The sequence below is a fragment of the Hyposmocoma kahamanoa genome, unplaced genomic scaffold (assembly GCF_003589595.1).
Source record: "Hyposmocoma kahamanoa isolate Upper Pololo Valley unplaced genomic scaffold, ASM358959v1 84, whole genome shotgun sequence".
NCBI classification, from domain to species: Eukaryota; Metazoa; Arthropoda; class Insecta; order Lepidoptera; family Cosmopterigidae; genus Hyposmocoma; species Hyposmocoma kahamanoa.
The window spans coordinates 6,239,277-6,260,317 of NW_020654229.1; the positions used below are offsets into that span (position 1 = coordinate 6,239,277).

The 21,041-nt window shown below is 37.0% G+C and overlaps 1 protein-coding gene across 1 annotated transcript; it reads right to left on the minus strand.

Moving 5' to 3' along the window:
- Window positions 1-873: 873 nt before the first annotated feature.
- Window positions 874-20,459, minus strand: LOC113234487. Its single transcript, XM_026469821.1, has 12 exons — window positions 20,291-20,459; window positions 20,102-20,203; window positions 19,442-19,566; window positions 17,501-17,649; window positions 15,135-15,262; window positions 13,043-13,149; window positions 11,290-11,406; window positions 8,947-9,098; window positions 8,404-8,512; window positions 6,743-7,030; window positions 6,185-6,299; window positions 874-3,262 (listed from the first exon to the last, which is right to left on the minus strand). Exons 1-12 carry the CDS (start codon window positions 20,453-20,455, stop codon window positions 2,177-2,179), a joined length of 2,643 nt encoding a protein of 880 aa, XP_026325606.1. The 5' UTR covers window positions 20,456-20,459; the 3' UTR covers window positions 874-2,176.
- Between the last annotated feature and the right edge of the window lie 582 nt (window positions 20,460-21,041).

Sequence of the window (21,041 nt, forward strand, 5' to 3'; positions counted from 1 at the left end):
CTAGTCGATACTACCTCGGCTCAAATTAAAATTTTTCTCGGACTAATACGGTTCATTTTGCTTCGGTCAAGCAGCAGGAAACTGGCTATTTTTCAGAACTTTTTTTTTACAAACGAAATCCGTCATTTCAAAAATGTATATCGTATAGTATACACGTGTTCGTATCCGGTTGATATAAAAAGAAATCATTGGCATATGGTAGGTCAATATGCCAATATGTAAAGTACCTATTGAATATAGCAGTTTTCTTGTAAAATTTCGAAGTTTTTTTTTCTACCGTTAAAATTTTTAGGAATTTGTTTTCGAACCGCACACATCCCCAATTTTACTTAATATTTTTTTACATAATTATTGATTCAACACTTTCACTGTTATGTGGAACCAACCAAATCCATTACTCTTAAGGCGCACGTGTGTAAAGGTAGAAGATTAGCGGCTGCATCGTGACTGAATCGTTGTAAACGCGCTGCTTAAAGTCGCCGGGTAACCGCTCTTACCAGACTAGTCAAATCTCAAAAACTCTAACATGATAATGCTGGAATAAAGGACTGGAATTATGGGACATCGAGTGAAAGAAACAAGGTTAAAATATGTTTTTATTAATCGTACAGGCATGTCAAGCTTGACATATAAGATTTAAATTCTATTATACGCCGCGCCGCTAGCGACAAGAACGACTCAAGCCTGTCAAGCTTGATGTGATTTTGACTGTACATATTCAAATAAAAATAAAGTTTGTGCAATCTTATTTAATACATTACACCAAATAATATAACTAAATTTAACAATAAAAAGTGGTGATTGTTCAATGTATCCTACAAAAAGTACACAATAAAAATTGGGAAGCTTCAAATTTTTTTTTTAATATTAGGTTGTTCTATATTGGCATATATTATTCCCTTCTTTATATAAAATAATATATTTTATTCGCTCATATCCAGAAAATTATGCAAAGATTTATTTATTCCGTTTAACTTTGAGTTGTAATAAGTTTTCTACAATGGTAGTTTTCACTAAAAACTGGCAACACATAAAGGAGCAAAGATTCAAACCTTTACTCTCAACTTAGTAACGACAACTTTTGTGAATGCAATTACTAAACATTAATAAACCGTATAGTAACAAATAATGTGATTAAAAATGAATTAAAAACGATTAACATTAAATAAAGTAAATAAACCAAACACTACTCGCATACATAAAGTATTGTTCAGATCATGGCAGTGAAGACAATTTTTTCCGTACTTTCGCTCTGGACGCCTTCAAATTAGATTGTGCCTCTACAGCCGCGCCTCTACTAATTGTCGTACAATATTTTGAGCCACTGTTATGACACGCGCGCGCCACTTTTGCAGTCACAATTAGTGAACTACGGACTCCAAATAAAACACATACATTTCTTCAGGCTTTAACCTCCTAAGGCTCTATGTATATCAATACGTATGCATACAGGGCGTCACACGGCTATGCCTCACGGTGGGAAAGTACCTTAAATGCCGTAATTAGAGAAATTTACTGAAATAAGACTTCATTTTGATTTTAAAAACAATTCGAACTGTATTCAAATATTTTTAAATAATCGCCTGTCTGTACCGGGAATCGAACCTACCAAATGTGAAATTCAACATTTTGAACGTAAAATTTGATTCTCTACACGTCAATAACACCGTTGTTAGAATACTGTAAGAAACAATTTGAAAACATCAACTTAACTAAAAATGATACAAACGTGAAAACAGTCCTTACTCTAAAATATGAAATTATGTTTTACCAATTATTTTTTTAAATATTTGGCAAGTAGGGAATTGTTTAAGTCTGTAATAAACTCTAACCTGTACATAAATTGCAATGATCTTTCACGGGAAGTGAGTTTTTTCATCGATTCTGATAAAAATACACTTTTTGAGTTAATACCATTGCATTAACAGTGCGAATAATATGTATCATCGTTTATAAATACATAACAAGCGTATTCTATGTACTGCATAATGTAGGTATATATTTAGTATTGTAGCTATTAGTATGCATGTTAAACAATATGTTTTATGAAGTTTGTTTAAGTGTACATTCAGATAAAACAGACTGTATGGCTATTTTGTGCCTTTTAATTGCACCTTTCACTATGCCTATGTATTGTCTCTGGTTCCCTTGTAATAAAGCTTAATATATTCTAAACTTACATATTAGGTTTAGCTGTAAAAAAGAAGTTGTGTATCGAAGTTTGAACTAAATTATCCGGGGACTTTTCAGTCTTTACGTATTTTCTTTTTTTGGGTGTCACATCATGGTCAGGCTTCAATATACTGGCAACTTCCGGCGTTTGTTGTGGATAATTTAATATATATTGCTTCAGTGTACTATCTTTAGGGTCTTTTTTAGCCTTTTTACTCTGTGTTATCTTCAATTTTAATCTCTCCTCCCGCCATCTTATTTTCACTTGTATATTTGCACGATTTTTCTTGTGTTTTTTATGTTTTCTTTTTATTTTCGGCGTATCCACGGTTAAATCTAAAGATTTATTGTTCTCACATATTAATTTAATATTTTTCTTACCTACATCTTGGTAAACTAAAGTTAGTTCCTTTTTCTTTTCAGCGACGCCATCTTGGTGCATTTTTCTTTTTTTTTTTCGCTTTTCTTTTATCATACTAGCTTCAATAGCGAAGTCTATAACAGACTGCAGTTTGGCCGGTTTACAATCGTTCTGTACGTGTTTGTGTGCAAATTCGCATTTGAAAGCTCTGTCCACCTCATTCAAATACTGATTCTTGAAGCTTTGAAAGTCAATATCTAAATTGTTCTGTTGCAATGTCTCTTTATCAATAGGGCTAAATTTGAAAGCGCATTTTTGAGCTTTTACCGGACTTAGAGCCAAATTATTGAACACATCCTTATTATCCGTATGTTTCATATTAACCACATCGATATTGACTATTTCGTCGTTCTCACTAATTTCGAGGCTCGAATTCTTCTGTATATCTACAGTTTTGAGCTTCGGGCTTTCAAATATCACACTTTCATCACTTAGATTATTTGCAATGAATTCTGGAGGTAATTCAAAGGTGCTGTGGGAAGAATCTTCTTCAAATTTGATAGCGTCTGCTATCGATTTAGATGGAGAGTCGTTTTTAAAGCCGTCTTGTGTGTCTTCTTCAAACGTTAAAGTGAACTTCTTTTTAGGCGATATTTGTTGTGTGATTGGAGCATGCAGAGCTGGTCCTTGATTTTCTTTATACGTCGAGTTTTCTTCTTCATTATCGTTCTGTAAATAACAAAAAGGTTAAATGTAAACTAATTTCTACGTAAGTAAGTGCTGGGAAGGTACAGGCTACAATCAGTAGGGCTAGCACAACAGGGCACGACTAGCGCGAGAGCGATATAAAGCGAGATACTGCTATTCTCGCATAGAATTTTCTTGTTTATGTCGCTCTCGCGCAAGTCGTGCCCTGTCGAGCTAGCCAATCGAGTATATAACCAGAAATAGAAACGACATGTCATTTAATTTGGTTGAAAACTATTCTGCCTTATCATTGCCGTGACAACAACGCTCCGACTGACCAGCCCGAACTCTAAACAATTGACGGGTGTCGTCAATTGTTTCAATTCAAATCGACGAAAATTGCAAAATCACATATTTAATTACCGATGAAATTTGATTCCGTTTGTTTTGTAATTAGATGGTTTGCTGTTTTTCCCCACACCAGTGAATGGAACAGCACGTCATTGTCAGATATATTATCTTTATTACAATAACATACAGAACATTTTTGGAATATACGGAGACGTACATACAGGTCAGTTGTTGGCGGCTGACTATATTACAGTGCAAACGAGAGTTGATATTTATAAGTGATGTACTTCATCTCCATTTCTGGTTATATAATCGATGTGCTAGCCCTACAGAGGACATAAAAAAGAAAGTTCTTCAGTTCTTTAATGATGTTGGCCTTGACTCTAAACTGTAATTAGTGGAGCTCACAATAGATCAGTTAATGGTCGCAGTGATGAGGGGCCGCACAGTCCCTGAATGAAGCCACCCTAATAATAATAAGGAACTAATATCTATAATAATAATAATGTCGGAAGTATCAAGTAAGTAGTGTAGCAGCTCCTTGTGAAAGAGTTCGTCCAGGGAAGTACTGCCACCTTACCTATTCTTGCCGCCACACTATGGTGCATTGGCGGAAAAAAATATTTTTTATGACCATTTATCTAAACAAATCTGTGAACAAATCAAAATACTTAACGTTTAATGTTATATCTGTTTTTCGCGTGTCCTTGTAAAGTTGGCTTTTTTGACTTGTACCCCTTTTCACTAGGAGACTTCATAGAGACAAACACTATAAAAACAAATTGCCAATACTTGTGCATTTACGTACAAATACGAGGATAAACATATCCGATGAAAACATAACCATTTCTGCGTAAAAACTTCTACATTTTCAAGGTTTAATTTTAAATAGAAATTTACGATATTTGTGTATTTTTATAATGCCTAATAAGCATTTTAAAGGATTTTAAAGAATGCTTAAATTAAGACCAATATTTTATATGTTACGTAACACGACCACAGAATAATATTACTCCACGGAAAATACGACCACTCTCGAAGGCAGCGGAGTTACCTGTGTGGACAGCCAGAGTGTTGCATTCAAACTCAAACTCAAACTCAAAATAATCTTTATTTCATAGGTAAGCATTATTACACTTGAAATCGTCACAATTGTTAAACTCTACCGCTCATTCGTAAGGCAGATTCCCCCGAGAAGAATGAGCAAGAAACTCTAGGGGTTGCTCTTTGTAAATAGCATTTACAATATTTTTTTTTTTATTTGAAACATCAGAGATCGAGACTACCTCCATGAGCTAAACGGGTTACTACCACGGATTTTTGTCATCCAAGTACGCAGAAGTTGTATAATAACCTTTAGTATAAAGTTTTTGTTTCACTATAGTTTTAAACCTCGTGAACGGCAAATTTTGTATATCAACCGGAATCTTGTTATAGAAGCGTATACATTGCCCCTTAAATGATTTTTTGACTTTGTGAAGACGACTATCAAGAAAAGCTAGTTTATTTCTATTCCTCGTATTAATGTTATGTCTGTCACTATTTTTCATAAATAAATTACTATTCCTTTTAACATAAATTACATTTTCATAAATGTACTGCGAGGCTAGTGTAAGAATGTTAATTTCCTTAAACTTATCTCTCAAAGATACTTTGGGGCCCAGATTGTAAATTGCCCTAACTGCACGTTTCTGCAGGACAAAGATTCTATTGATATCGGCGGCATTACCCCAAAGCAAAATGCCGTATAATTGTTTTGCCGCATTGTTTGGGATACAGGTTTGGGATACGGATGGTGCCGTATTATATTGATTTTAATTTCATTGTTGTACCTATATGTATTTATTAGTATCAATTTGCCGGATCATCTTTTTGTTTTGTTTAAAGTATATTTAGGGGACTGTAGGTTTAAAAATTGTTAATTTTAAATATGTATTTTTATTTTCTCATATGTGTAATTGTTCGTCTCTCAATGAATTAAATAAATATTACTTATATTACTTAATCGATTTAATAGACTGTCTTGATTTTAGCAGCTGCCACCAACTGCCACCTTGTGTGTGAGAACACATTAAGTAACTGCCCTCAAGACCAACGATTGCTGCTGCTGATGACCAGATTGCCGATGCGTTCGACAATTTGTCTCAACTCATAGCTGCAATAGCACGCTATGTAAATTTTTATAAAACTAGGTAATCTTGTATTATATATTTCCAATTTATGTGTCTCATTTTATTGTGTTATTACCGTTTTGTTTTCATTAAATACCCTAAAAAAACCAACCTTCGTTTCTAGATTCTTATCACTTCAGTGCGTTTGTAAATTGTCGTATGCTGTCGTTAAAGTTTTTGTTTACTGTTAACATTTTGTAAAACAAAAATACAATTAAGAGCTAGCATTAAGTTTTTTCTAGATTATGATTGTATTTATAAAACAAGTGGCCTCCGCACTTCATTACAAGGGCATCAAACAATAAGGACCTGTATGTTATTTCAGACTTTTGTAAACTGTACATGGAGCAATAGATTAAATATGAAACTGAAATAACCATTATTAGCATTTGTTTTACTTGAATTGAGATTGAGTTATTATGAAATATATGTATCTTTTTACCTTAGAATCTGCCTCGATATGGTTGAGCTTCTTGGGTGAGCTCCATTCCTTTATTGGTTCTTTCGTTTTCGTGTTATCCTTCAGCGTGTTGTCGAGTATACTGTCCAGTATGTCGCTGTAAATAAAGTATATATTATTATTATGACTTATGAACAACAGGCATGGTGATTAGATGTCCTATTTAGCGGACAAACATTTTGATATTATTTTTAAAAAAGGAGGGTGTTCTCAATTTGTCAGTATTTTTTGTGTCATTACATCTATTTCCCAGATTTTATTGAAATTGGAAATGAAACTATTTCTCCGGATTTAAATCGCGTATATTAGTTTTCTCAAACAAACCAACGTTTCGGGCCCTTGACAGGTCCCATGGACACGGTTGACCGAGATGGTAAACTGGTATGATAATATAATAATATTAGACATACCTAATGTTATTAGCTAATTTATGAAATATGCTCATTTCAGTTAATTCAAAACTTTAAAACGCTCTCCTGTAAACTTGGCAATTTCGACATACGATACTTTACGTAGGAGGGGTCGATATGTATTACTTACTTAACAATTCTCCTTTTTTCACTCAAAGGCTTTGGTCTTTTCAGTTTCTTTCTCATTTCATCAACAACCTTTTGCGAATCTATTTTCACATTTTTAACACCCATGGTTTTAATTTTCTCATGCAGCCCCTGGTCCACCATTTTCAAAGGCGACAGCAACTTATTCTCCAAGTCCTGTAGTACTTTGGGATCTAGATACTTAGGTTCCGTGTTAGGTTTCATAGGTGGTTTTAGGTTTAGCGAACGACGGCTGCCGGTGGTGTTGTCTTCCATTTGTGATGTTGAAGGTCTGAAAAAAATGTAAAGGAACGGAGTTGAATTAATGGAAAAGCAGTGCAAAGTCAAACGGAACAATCGCAAGTCAATTTATAAAATTGTTCTATTCAAGGCATATTGCACGTCTTTTTATACTTGCAGCCTTCGGGTTAACTTACACCTTAAAATCTCTCAACGCCTTACGAATTTTGTACATATTCAGGACGTTGTTGCAGCTGCCACGATGTTGTTATTAAAGTTTTTTTATAATGTCAAGTGACGGGACGAACGAGTCGTGCGCCTGGTGGTAAGCTACACGCCTGTCCATTACAGTTGCATTGCGGCACAGATCTTTAAATCGCAAAGATCTGACGGGCACTGCCACTGTTTGTCACTCTGAGACAAAAGTTGACAAGTCGCATGTGACTGTAATTTCACCAGCACCCTTCAAAACCGGAACGCAGTAACAATCATATTACCGCTTGGCGGTATAAATAGTTAAGGTGTCAGTACTTCCCTGGACGTAATCTTTCACAAGAAGCTCTACTGCTACTTTTGGTTTTTCAAAGTTACTAAGGCAGTAACCTGTGAATTGTTATGGTAGTACAACTTTGATCCCATTCTACTAATTAGTCCTAATAATTTAATCAACATTAAATTAGTCAATTATTAAACACTGATAATATCGTTGGTATTTGGTCGAAAGGGCATAAACATCGAGTATATAACCAGAAATAGAGACGAAATGCCCTTTTAATTTATTTGAAAACTATTCTGCCAAATCATTACGGTGACAACTGCGCTCCGATTGGCCAGCCCGAATTTATTATTGACGGGTGTCGTCAATTGTTTCACTTCAAATCGACCAGTTTAACTTGTTACATATTTAATATTACATTACCGATGAAATGTGATTCCGTTTGTTTTGTATTTAGATCTATTGCTGTTTTTCCTACACCACCAAATGGAACAGCACTCCATAGCTAGAGATATTAATTTTTATTACAAGAAATACAGAATATTTTTGGAATATATGGAGACGTACACACAGGTCAGCTGTGAACGCTGTACTATTTCCGCTTTCGAATTCGTGATTTCAGCGCAAACGAGAATTGATGTTTAAAAGTGATATAAGGCCCATTTGCCTGATGAGTTGCCAGGGATAAATGACCCTTATTTCGTCTCTATCTCTGGTTATATACTCGATGGGCATAAACGACATTTCGTAAATTTTTCAGCGGAGCATGTTTTAGGTTTTCACGGGCGCCGGCCGCAGTGACAGGGCCCCACAGATCTTTGTAATTTAAAGCTCGAAGTGGCACTGCTACTGTTATGGACAGGCGTGTCGCTTACCATCAGGCGCGCGACTTGTTCGTCCCGTCACTTGGTAAATAAAAAAAAACTAACCTGTTCGTGTAGTTAATTCTCCCTTTAGTGCGTCGCAGGGACATTCGTGACGGCATTATCGGGCCGCGTCTTGTGGACTCTGTGTTCTGAGTTTGCTCGTTGAGGATTACTGTAACAAAATGTACAGTAGATTTCAAATAAGTTCATTGACACCCTTTTGAAAGCGAAAAATCGTATAAAAGATTATTTGTAAACATCGAGTACATAACCAGAAATAGAGACGAAATACCATTTAATTTGTTTGAGAACTATTCTGCCATATCATTACTGTGACAACTGCGTTCCGATTGGCTAGCCCGAGTTCGAAACAATTGACGGGTGTCGTCAACTGTATCACTTCAAATCGACCTGTTAACTTGAGCTTTGCTATAATGGACGAAAATTGCAAAATCACATGTTTAATATTTAATTACCGATGAAATGTGATTCCGTTTGTTGTGCAATTAGATATTTTGCTGATTTTCCCACACGAAGAAGAAGAAGAAGAAGATTTGAACTTGCCAATGGCGTGGCGTTTGACGGGTTAAAAGACTAAACACTTACCAGCCTCGACGTTCCGTACCAATGCGTCCAAATCGCTGGGTGCGGCCGGTGTGCACGTGTCGCATACAAACCGCGTACAACACGACGTCGGCATACAGTGCGCGTGTACGCCTGTTGTACCACACAGGATGCAAATTTTCATGTCCCACATGCTGAAAAAAATTGGATAAAAGTTACAATTCTAGGGTCGGCGGACTAAAGCAGATAAGTCAAAAAAGTGCTTCATTTGTTAACACATAATTACATATTTTTTATATTGGTTATAGTGTTGGAAGATGTGAAGAGAATGATAAATTTGAAAAAGACGCCGCTAGAATAAAGTTACAAATTTATGAAGTAACAAACGAATTTGACTTATGTGCTTTAGCCGGTAGATGTATTCATTTAAATGAATGATGTTGGATTTTGACTTATGTGCATGTCTGTCGATCCTAGAATTAGAAAGCCGTGGTAGCGTAAAGCGCAGGCCACACCGCAAACGAAGCTAAGCTAACCTAGGTTAGCTCACATAGCCGGGGCATCTATTCATACTTCGGTTCACACCGCGAACTAAGCTAAGCGAGCTAACTAAGCTAACCCAACGATCCCGCCAAGCTATGTAAAATAAGTCGCCCTTCTGCCGCCCTTCACCCTCACACGCAGCCATAGTGTAGCATGTCACTAGATTCTGTTCCAATCCATTCTAAAAACAAAAAGTAAACAAAACTTTTTGTTTAAAATCATAAAATCGTATTTGAAAAATGGTAGTCCAAAAGTGAGGTTATTTTTCAACTATACTTCTTATGACTTATCTATGTTTGCATAGTGCTGTACGAAAAAAAACATTCGGTTCATTCAATTAAAGTTTTTATAATCGATTAGTAAATCGAAAATTTCAATCGCAATCGAACGAGTATCTAAATGTAATGATTCGAAGGAGGATTTAAAGTTAAAATTTGGGAAATTTTAAATAAATGCTTTTATAGGTTATGTATTTTCATGTAAGAAAAACTGCTAGTATGACTCTGTTAAGTAAATCGATTCATTCAATTAATTAATCGATTCGTAGTTGGCATTACAATTGGGCATCACTAAACCGTCTATGGTCAGGTCAGTGACTTGTTTGTTTACTTTTTGTTTAAAATGGATCGAAGTATACTTACTACGTATTTTTTAGTGTAAGCTTTGCATGCGACTACGTGAACTAAGTAGTTTAGCTTCGTTCGCGGTGTTGCCTGCGCTTTATGGTTTGACCTACCGCTTCTCAAGCAGAGGCTGTGAGTTCGAATGCGGCCTCCTGAATTTTTCGGAATTTACCACATTCAGGTCAATAATAATAAATTTAACTTGATAAAAATTCATTCAATAAAATAATTTGTAAAACGTAATGTAGCGTAAATTTGAATGTTTCTTTGTAAAATTCAAAATAAGGTGTTGACTTAATAACTTTTAACCGCGAAAAAGTAGCGTGGTTTGCATTAATATTAGACATAACTGGTTGATGACTGTACCACCTCAGTCGACCGTGACCATGGCACCTGTGAAGGGCCGGTTTTTTTGAAAAAACAAATATACGCGATTTAAATCCGGAAAAATAGTTTCATTTCCTATGTGTAACAATCGCGAAAACCTAAGAACTCGACACATTCAGGTTGCTGCATATTTACTGTTAATGCGTCTTCACGCAACGTTAACGACTTCTCGTTATCAACTTCATGCAGCCGAGACCTCGATTGCATGAAGTTGATAACGGCTTCACGCATGAAAGTCGATCTAGACTGCATGAATCGATTTCAGCAGTTAACTTGGATAACGAATTAACCGCATGCAGTAGAGACCGACCACATGCCGCCGACATCGACTGCATACAATTAATGCGTGAAGCCGTTATCAACTTCATGCAGTCGAGGTCTCGGCTGCATGAAGTCAATAATAATAATAGCGTACACACTCATAGCCCCGCACTAAGGAAACCCTGCATCGCTGGTGCTATGGTCACACACGTAAACAACCACAAATTACACCCAAACTCACGAGAGAAATAAATGTAGGCTATACAAATATTTCTTCCGGCCCGGTTATCGAACCCGGGACCACTGCATGGCAGTCTAGCATGGTAACCTTGCGGCCACGGAGGTAGCGAAAATCTGTTAGCAGCCTTATTGAGCCAAACAGAAAAAGTTTAAGCCCATGCAATAACAGCGAATGTGTGTGGCGATAAGTACTAGAACCTCCGTTACGCTATCAATAGACAGACTGTGCTAGTACGCCTCCGAACAATAAAAGGCGTTACGTAAATGACAATAGACAAGGGTATGGTATGGTAAGGTAAGGTAAAGGTTAAGGTAAGAGATGGTTTTATACCCAAAATCAGAGTCGTAATCCCTCCCTTTAGGGCACAGGCAGTCGTCCGCATTGCACGACAATGGCCGCTCGTAAATTTCTGCGAACGCGTTTTGCTCTAGTTCCCAGGCTGCGTCTCTAAAAAAACAATAAGAAAAAACATGTTACACCTGGGGGTCTATTGTCGTTCTCCATCCGAAACTGTTACTGTCAAATAAGTAATACCCGACCAAATCAAAACACAATGTCAAATATATAGCTTCATTCGCATCATGCGTCTTTTAATATTGACATTAATTACCGATAAGTAATAAGTAAATTACCGATAGTTTAAGTGTGGTGACACCAAATTTTTACTAATATTTCACAGAGAAAGAGATTCCCTTGAAAAATATATCACTTGCTACGGACACTTCACATCGTACTTAAAAAATAAAATTCCAGGTGTCCTTGCTGTATATTGCGTTATTCATAGACAACATTTGGTTGCTAGAAATTTAAGTGAACGTAATTTTCAATCACTGCAATATGTCATCAAAGCAGTCAATAAAATCCGTAACAGCTCTTTGTATGATAGATTACTTCATCAGCTTTGTATTATTAATGACGAAGATTTCAACCGTTTGTTGTTTCATACTGAAGTTCGTTGGCTATCAAGAGGCAATTGTCTGACTCGATTTTACAACCTGTTTAACTCTGTGATAGAGTTCTTGGAAACTAAAGACACAGAATTGCGCAACAAGATCATTACATCAAAGAATGATATAGCTTATATGACAGACCTGTACAAATTGTTCAACGACATGAATTTCTAACTGCAAGGCGATGAAGTAAATTTAATTAAAACAAAAAATGTCGTTACTGCTTTCGCAGCCAAACTGCTTCTACACAAAAAGAATATGGGCAGACGCGAGTTTAACAATTTTCTGAATTTATCAGTATCCTGCAGTAACGACGACTTGTTTGCCTACTGCCAACATTTGGAAAACCACCACATTGACTATACTGAACGATACCACGACATTTTGAAGTTTGGAATACCAGACTGGGTGTTGGGTCCGGGTCAAATGTCAACACAGCAATATCAACTCAGCTGGAAGAACTTATAGAATTGACAACGAACGAGGAAATAAAAATCAAGTTCAAAAACGGTTACCAAGAATTTTGGCTACGAAAACCGATCGCGCAATTGTACCCTGGAGGGTGGTCAATCGTTCAACGATTCTTGATAGCATTCCCATCGTCATATTTGTGTGAACGTGGTTTTAGTGCTGTGACAACGCTGTTTACTAAAAAGAGAAATCGTTTGCACGTTACCGAACGTGGTGGCTGATCTTGTGTAAATTGGAACCTGATATCAACAAACTTATTGAACAGCATCAGATACATCCTTCACATTAGTTTTTATATTAGAATTGATTATGTTTGTTTTATTTTGAATAAAAATACTCTGTCTGAATACTATATAGCTGCGTTTCAATAATCATTCTCATTGGCAGGTGTAGCCCGTAAGAGTTAACTTGAGACCTGAACGCCGTTGTGTACTACCTCAGGTCTCAGGTCAGGTTATAGTAAAAGTCTCGTTTGGAATGAATATTTAATCTCCGCTAATATAGCTCGCAATAATTAATTTAATTTGAAGTTATAGTGGTTTTTAAGTAGGTAAAAAAAATGGGGGCGCTAAAAAATAATTTATTCTCAAAGTGGGCAGTAGACAAAATAAGTTTACCCCCTGCCTTAGGAGGTTAAGATGGGTGAATAATTATAAACTCACCTATCTGGTATATAGTATCCTTGCTCCACGACAGCTTTGTAGAAGTTGTCCTTGTCATTGCAAAGTGGGCACTTCAAATAATGCATGCCTGCGCTTAGTGCCATGCGCTGGAATAGAAAACAGTTTTTTCTCTTCTCATGCTCTTAGGGTCCTATTCCAGAACTCTACTCAATACTGAAGTCAGGTCTTGAGTATTGCAGTGAGCACTGAAAATAGTACTCAAGTCCTTGCCATTAGAGTCGTATTTCCAGTGCTTGAAACCACATTCAAGTCTGCTCAAATTCTGACTTGAGCATTGAGTAGAGTTCTAGAATACGACCCTGAAAGTTCGTATTTATGCTGGGTGTAGGTTGCATAAAATAGCATTTTATGCTCTAGTATGATATGTCTAACTGTTGTAATTTTACATTCAATTTTAATTAAATAATCGTTTATTTGTAATATAGCTGTTTAATTTCCTCACAATCGAAGTGAAAAGCAGAGTGTATATAACTCGTTCATAAAACCCATTGTACCCGCGACTTAAGCATCCATATATACTCGTCTCGGGTAAAATGACCCGTCTTATGCACTTGTTACACAATACTCTATCAGAGTTCGTCCAGAGAAGTACTACCACCTTACCTATTTCTGCCGCCAAGCAGTAATGTCAGCATTGACTGCCTCCGTGGCCGAAGGGTTACCATGCCGGACTGCCACGCAGAGATCCCAGGTTCGATTCCCGAGCCGGGAGAAGTATGTGTATGGCCTACATTTATTTATCTCGTGAGTTTGGGTGTAATTTGTGGTTGTCTATGTGTGTCCATGGCACCCGCGACACAGGGTTTCCCTAATGGGGGGCTATGTTGAGTGTGTGCGTTATTATTATTATTATTCCTGTTTTGAAAGGTAGGGATACTGATGAAATTCCAGGCAAATGGGACTTGTCAACTTATGTCTCAGGGTAACGGGCGCATTGGCAGTGCCCTTCCGATCTTTGCGGTTTAAAGCTATAAGTGGCACTGCAACTGTTATGAACAGGCGCGTCGCTCACCATCCATTAGCCCATGACTTGTTCGTCCCTTAAGGGTAGGTAGGGAGGGTCACAATAATCAAAACTAACGTAGAAAGATATGGTGCTTGCCATTGCAACTGTCCCCATCTACCGACCCGAGATAGGATTTTCCGGAGAGACTACGGGCTTGACGGCGAAACCAGGGTACAGCGGGCGTCCGGGCCAAGCCCTCCGCCAGTGATACGCCTTTGCGGGCGTCCCGGACTTGGGTATGCACTCGCTGGGGTTTGTGGCAGCTAGCGCTTCTTAGTACCGGTCTAGTTGATGGCTTGAAGCGAGGAGACGTGCAGGGCACCTTTGCCCTTTAAGCTGGAAGCTAGCTGTCCGGACATTGTCGCAGGACACTGCGACTGCGACTGGCATCTCCGGCACTAGTTCGGAGAGCTAGTAGAGTATAAGCTAGATATCCTTCGGTCCCTCCGGCCGCTTAGATTATTGGGAACTGGGAAGACGTCGATTTTCGGCGTCGGGAAGTGAGCGTGCCTTACAGCTCCGCCACCAATGAGGAGATTTGGTAGTGGACTCAGACTCGACAGCTTAGCGGTGGCGACCGCTAGTTGTGCAATGCGCAACGGGAAGTGAGGGTGCCTACAGCTCCGGTACCTATTTGGAAATAGGGAGGGTACTGTACGTGCACCCGGGGCACCTCACCCGAGGCACTAGCCTCTCGAAGAACCGGATGAAGTCAAGTGACAGAGGTCAGTGAGAACCCTATACACTGGCTAATCTGGGGTCAGAACCTGAACTTGTAAGGTTCCTGTGCGCGCGCAGGTCATAGTGCCCTTCTCGCCCTCAGGGTAGGTAGGGAGGGTCATTATAATCAAAACTAACGTAGAAAGATATGGAGCTTACCACTGCAACTAGATTTTACCAGAATAACATATATTCTTATGTAATAAAATAGCAATATAATCTCAGTGGAGTCTCAAAGGAAATTACAATGACTAGTGGTTTAAAAAAAAAAAGCAGAATTGGGGCCCTGGTAATTGGTGTGATTGTTAGGCACATTACAATCCATAAAGTATAAAATTCAAGTACCTGTAAGCAAGTTCTGTGGAACCAAGCATCTCTTGCGCAGCAGGGAGGCCAGAATGTCTGCAGTGTAGGGAACCCATCCACTTCTTCATAGCATATCACGCATACTGATTCTGTGGGTCTTCCATCACCTGAAGAGTTATTTTTTAACATAAAGTCAATGCTCTAAAACGTTTTTCTAAACGATTTTGTAAGTTTCAAGCTAAAAAGCGCTTTTTGAAGAATACTTATTTTAAAAAAAAGTGCCGATTAATAAGCAGTTTTTTTCCACTCTACACACATAATGTGCTCTGGTAAGAGCATGTATGTGTGACACCATTGATCTACCAATAGAAGGACGTCGGGTCCGCCCTAAAAAGTGTCCGAACCAATAGGGCATTAAATCGCAAATAAAGCATCAATGGGATGTCCGTCTTCGTTTGGTCGACCAACAGCACAGTGGTCAATGCCGTATTGTGTAATACAAACAGATAATGAATGACAAATAACAGTAAAGGCTGCTTTATTATTAGAAGCTAAATATGGTGCATTTTGTTAAGTTTCCAGTCGAAACTAATGTAAATTTTTGGGCCTATATATTGCTGCAAGCAAAATTAAGCTGTACTGCAATGACGTTACAATTTAAAGTAAATGTTTTAGTTTCTTTATATTTCTTTACATGACATTACTTTTATATAGGTCAATTCTGTAGCTTGATTTTGATTGCCTCTCCCGATCGGAGACAGTTTTCCGAGTCAAAGCGCATAATTGCGATTCACAACTAGCCGATCGGATACTTTTGACATTTCTAATCGGGACAATATTTGATTTAACTCACAAATTAGAAAGATATAGTAGGAATCAGGTTCATCTTCTCGATCGGAAACCCATCTGATTTCGAGACTCGGATGGGCTACCCGATCGGATCGATTCCCATTTGAATCAAAATCAGAACGCTGGACATTATATTCTTGGTTTTTGTATTAGAGCCGTCGTCCATTTGTTGGTAGGTCAATGTGTAACACATACACAAGCTCTATTAGACCTTCTTTTTATATTACAATTGGTTTTTAACCGACTTCGAGGTTTTCAAATCGACTTTTTTGGTGTGTACACACACCTTGACATGCTATTACTAGACATTTGTACCATGAGTACCAAATTTTACTAAGAGTATGTGTGTATACACGCACGCACGCACGCACGCACGCACGCACGGCGCACACACACGTACGCACGCACGCACGCACGCACACACACACACATACACATACACGCACACACACACACACACACACACACACTCGCGCGCGCGCGCACACACTCACAAGAGTTTTTTGACGACAATTTTTACAATTTTTAAAAAGTTTACATTTTACAAAAGACTACCTCAAGCCGTACTTAATACTTATTTATTTATTTATTTATTTATTTGCATTCCATAATGTACATTACAGATGTTTTACATATATTGAGATCAAATTATTATTAAATTAAAACATTTAATATCAGTTCTTAGGTTTTCGCGACTGTTACACATAGGAAATGAAACTATTTTTCCGGATTTAAATCCTTAAATAATTAAATATATATTTATATATTTAATTATATTGTATGAAAAACATTTTAAAAAATTTGGCCAACTTCTGCTGTCCCGATTTTTTTCGTCCTTTACAATGGAATAATTCCGTCATGAAACTGAGCCGATCAGCACTAAAAAAATAGTGATAAATTTTATTCATTCTTATGGCCAACACACGCTTGACCAAAACATTGACTATGCCAAAATTGTTTTCACAAAAAAAACTAAGCAGTTTCTAAGACAGTTTCCTTGTATCTTCTATAGTTTCGGATTTCTCCACACTGTCCCATTTAAAAATAACACTGTATATTTCAAACATTCCATTGAATTACGGACATTCCTGTAGAATCTTAAAGCTATCGCAGCGCCTCTTCGTGTTCATGTACGTTTTATCTTTCTGACTAGACTTTTATGTTATAATCAGAAAGTCGAATATTTCTTAATAATTTCGAAAATTGGTGTTGCAATAATTCGTCGCTAATTTAAGAAAATATAATCTACATGCCTATCCCAAATAACGTCAATTTTTAATGTTCTTAAACGATTTCCCCAATCCTGAAAAGATCCAGGACCTAAAAATATTGTCGTAAGGAAGTCTCCATTTTCTGCCTATGTTCCTCATAGTTTGGGTAAGAAAAGTCTAGTTATTCAAATCACTGGTAAACCTATAGCCATGCAATACATGTATTCTTATTATTTCCATTAAACAATTTCAATAAAACTTGGCAAATAGATGTAACTCCACCAACTTTTCAGGTAAATTTTTTTTGTAAGTTTTTTTATAATTATTAAAAAAAATATAACATACCTTCAGTGCTGTCAACATCTTTCAACTCCTTTAAACTGGCCAGATTTTTATTCTTAGCCAATTTTTTGCTGAGCTTCATTCTCAACTTGGCAGGAGCCATTATGTGGTCTGGTATCTTCTGTTTCGGAGCATGGTCTCTGCAGTATGACCTGAAAAGAGCAGATGTAAAAATTAGCATTACAAACGGAGATAAATGTACTAAATTTAGTACTAATTAGTAATAAAAAAAAAGTCTTGTCTAGTAAATTGAAGAGGGACCTCATACAAAAGTGCAATTACTCAATAGAAGAATTTTAAGCAATACAGAGATATAATATCCCTAAATTAATTCGTCATTAGTAACCAGAATTAGTACATAAGTTCATTGTTTTATTGAGGGTGATTTATTACAATTTTTATTATTCAAAAGAATTGAATCATTTTGTTGTGCAATTGTTAATTTATATTTTTTATTTTTGTTCATTACTTCGATTTGACTTCTTATTTCTGATTTATATTAATAATCTACCATTCTTTGTTAAGGACCTTCGACATAGTATTGTTTACTGATGACACAGCCTTGATTTTTAAAACAGACAGACATAAAGTTAATTATGACAATACCCCTTAAAAGAGCAATCCAATCAAAACATTTGAAAAGAGCAATCCCTAGAGTTTCCTGCTCGTTCTTCTCAGGGAAGTCAGTGTAGTGAACAAGCAGTAGCTTAAAAAATTACGTTTTCAAGTGTAAAAAATTTACCTATGGAATAAATTATTTTTTCACTTTCATTTTGATTATTTCCTATGTTAAATTTTTAGCTACTAGCTACCCTTACAGGGTACATACATTGCAAATTTTAATATGTACATTACATGCTTGCTAATAAATAAATACTGAAATTATTTATTTCATTGCTTTTTCAAAATTTCAGATCCATCTTGTAATGAAAACTATGAAAAGGGATTTACAGGCATGTAAGGATAAGTATAAGTCACAATGTATTGGCAAGCTATCTGGTTGACGAAAAGCATCTAGGTGGCTTGAGTCATTTGAGAAAGTCAAGAATGCTGGACAGTTAAATCAGTAGAACACAATCAGCCATTTAATGACTAAGGACACACAGTCACAGTATTCTTAATTCCAAATGACAACAAAGTATAGCACAGATCTGTTTATGGTTCAAAGACTGATCGCAGAAGGTTACAAATAAAAGTCAAGACTTCTAGAAAGTTTTGATGCTTCCAGTTATGCACTAAATCCTCTTTGGTATATGCAGTAGAGGCATGCTCTTTGGTCGGCCGTTTCGAAAAAACAATAACCCTTCATTAATTATTTTTAACTGCCTCTGTGGCCGAACGGTTACCATGCTGGACTACAATGCAGACGTTCCAGGTTCGTTTCCCGGGCCAGAAGAAATATTTGAATGGCCTACATTTATTTCTCTCGTGAGTTAGGGTGTAATTTGTTTTTGTCTATGTGTGTGTCCATGGCACCCGCGACACAGGGTTTCCCTAGTGTGGGGCTATGTCAAGTGTGTGTATTATTATTATTCTAATTATCCTCATTGTTAAGTATATCCGCAATTTTTTCTGCAATAAATAAATCACTTCTGTGTCCCGCACCTCATCTCATCGTGTTCATCGGTGCCCAGCCAGCATCATCAGGCACAGGTATGGAGTGGCTCTCTATTGCCTTTTAAATTTCATTTGGATCCAGCACCTGTGCTAGCCATTCGCATTCTTTGCAAGCACACCCTACCAGCATCTTAGGGTAATTAGTCACCTAGGATTCTAAAGTTGGATTTTAAAGTAATTCTAGTATGGCACCAAGTAAAAAAATGAAGTAGATAACTAACCTTCCACCAAAGTAAACCATTATTTTAAGAGCTACATTTGGACATTGCTTGACTACAAGACAAGATCATTGAATAGAGTAGTAATGACACAATCAAATGAACTTACTTATAATTTCCATAAAACAAAGACATTGCATTCCTCTCTCTCCCACAGGGCAGATGAAACTGCTTTCTGCATTGTGAAACGGCACAGCCTAGTGTGGCACCACCTTTACTACAATATGAGCATCGCTGGAACAAAATTACATCTTTAGCTCTATTGATTTCTCTACGACTTTAGTGGTCAAACAGTTAGTACAGTGGTAGCTGGATGTGGAGGTCACAGGTTTGAATGTCGGTAAGACCAATATGGGCAATGAACTTATTCTAAATTGATTCTGTTCTGTGTAAAACCCTGGAGTGAAATTTCTGGCACTTAAAGTAGAGGTAATTTCTAGTTTTGAGATTGTTTATTCAAATTACAGTGTGCCATGAGAACAATGCTCTGCATTGAAGGGCTATTCTTGCCGAACTTGGAACCACCAATCACGCCTCCACAGGCTCATGACTAAATGAGCAATAAAAGTTAGTAGCAGAAAAGCTTGAGCAAGAGTTTGACAATTATTGCCACCATAATTATTTCTGTTGCCAAGCAGTAATGTGAGGAATTACTGCATTCTTGTCTTGATGGGTAAGGATATTGGTAAAATTACTAGCACGTGGGATTTGTCAACTTTATGCTACAGCTTCAAAAAATACCACAAGAAAAAGAATGCAAATTACTTACATGTTTCTTACTTCTCTCTATTTCAGCTAGAATATCATCATATAAAAACCCGAAAAGACCTTCTTCATCTTTGCCTTTCTGTATTAAGCAACAAGATAACAACTGAAAATGAACATTTAACGGACGTGGTTATTTACCTGAATTTCCAAGAATATAAAGGACGCTGTGTTAGTTGAAAAAAGTACTTACAACACAAAAGTAATGGCACTGAATCTCTCCAATGGCATACAGTTTACCGTATGTGACCTCATCATCTACTTCACGCCGGCAAAAAGCGCAGGGTGCCCTTTTATTTGTCACAAGAGTCGCCAAAAGCGGGCGTTGCTTACCACGAACTGGCTTTTGGCTAGCCATGCTTTGGCACTCGTTTAACAAGTATGTACACTTTAACTTAACTCATGGTTATTACGAAATACAAGAGAATTATTTAATCATAATATTAAATGCCTCTATAGGTTAAATGCAGCCTATATTCCACAAAATTCTACAAATTTCTAAAGGAACCAAATCTCGTAATCAAAAAACGTCAAAACAAAAATGGCGATGAGAAAAACAATTGGCGGGATTTTGAATTTTTTTCCATAATTTTTTTTTTCATACTCAATTGTGAGACACGAGGTGAGTAAGTGACGGCAGCATACTATTTGCGTAAAAAATTATCTCGCTTTTGCTAATAAAACAAGTCCACTTCTATCCGAGAAAAGCGCTGCAGTTTCGTTCAACAACTTTAATAGTGTTCAGAAACTGACAAATCCTAGTCTATGGTTCTCTATTCTCTTTTACTAATTTCTTGGGAATATAACGTAGGACGGACGATCTATTGCTGTCACTGTTACTCATAGGCAGTGATGTAACGTCATCTCGCTCACCCTCATGTGAGCATTTGGTTGTAGTAATAAAAATGCAATTTTTCATAATTTATGTATGCAATCAACGTCAA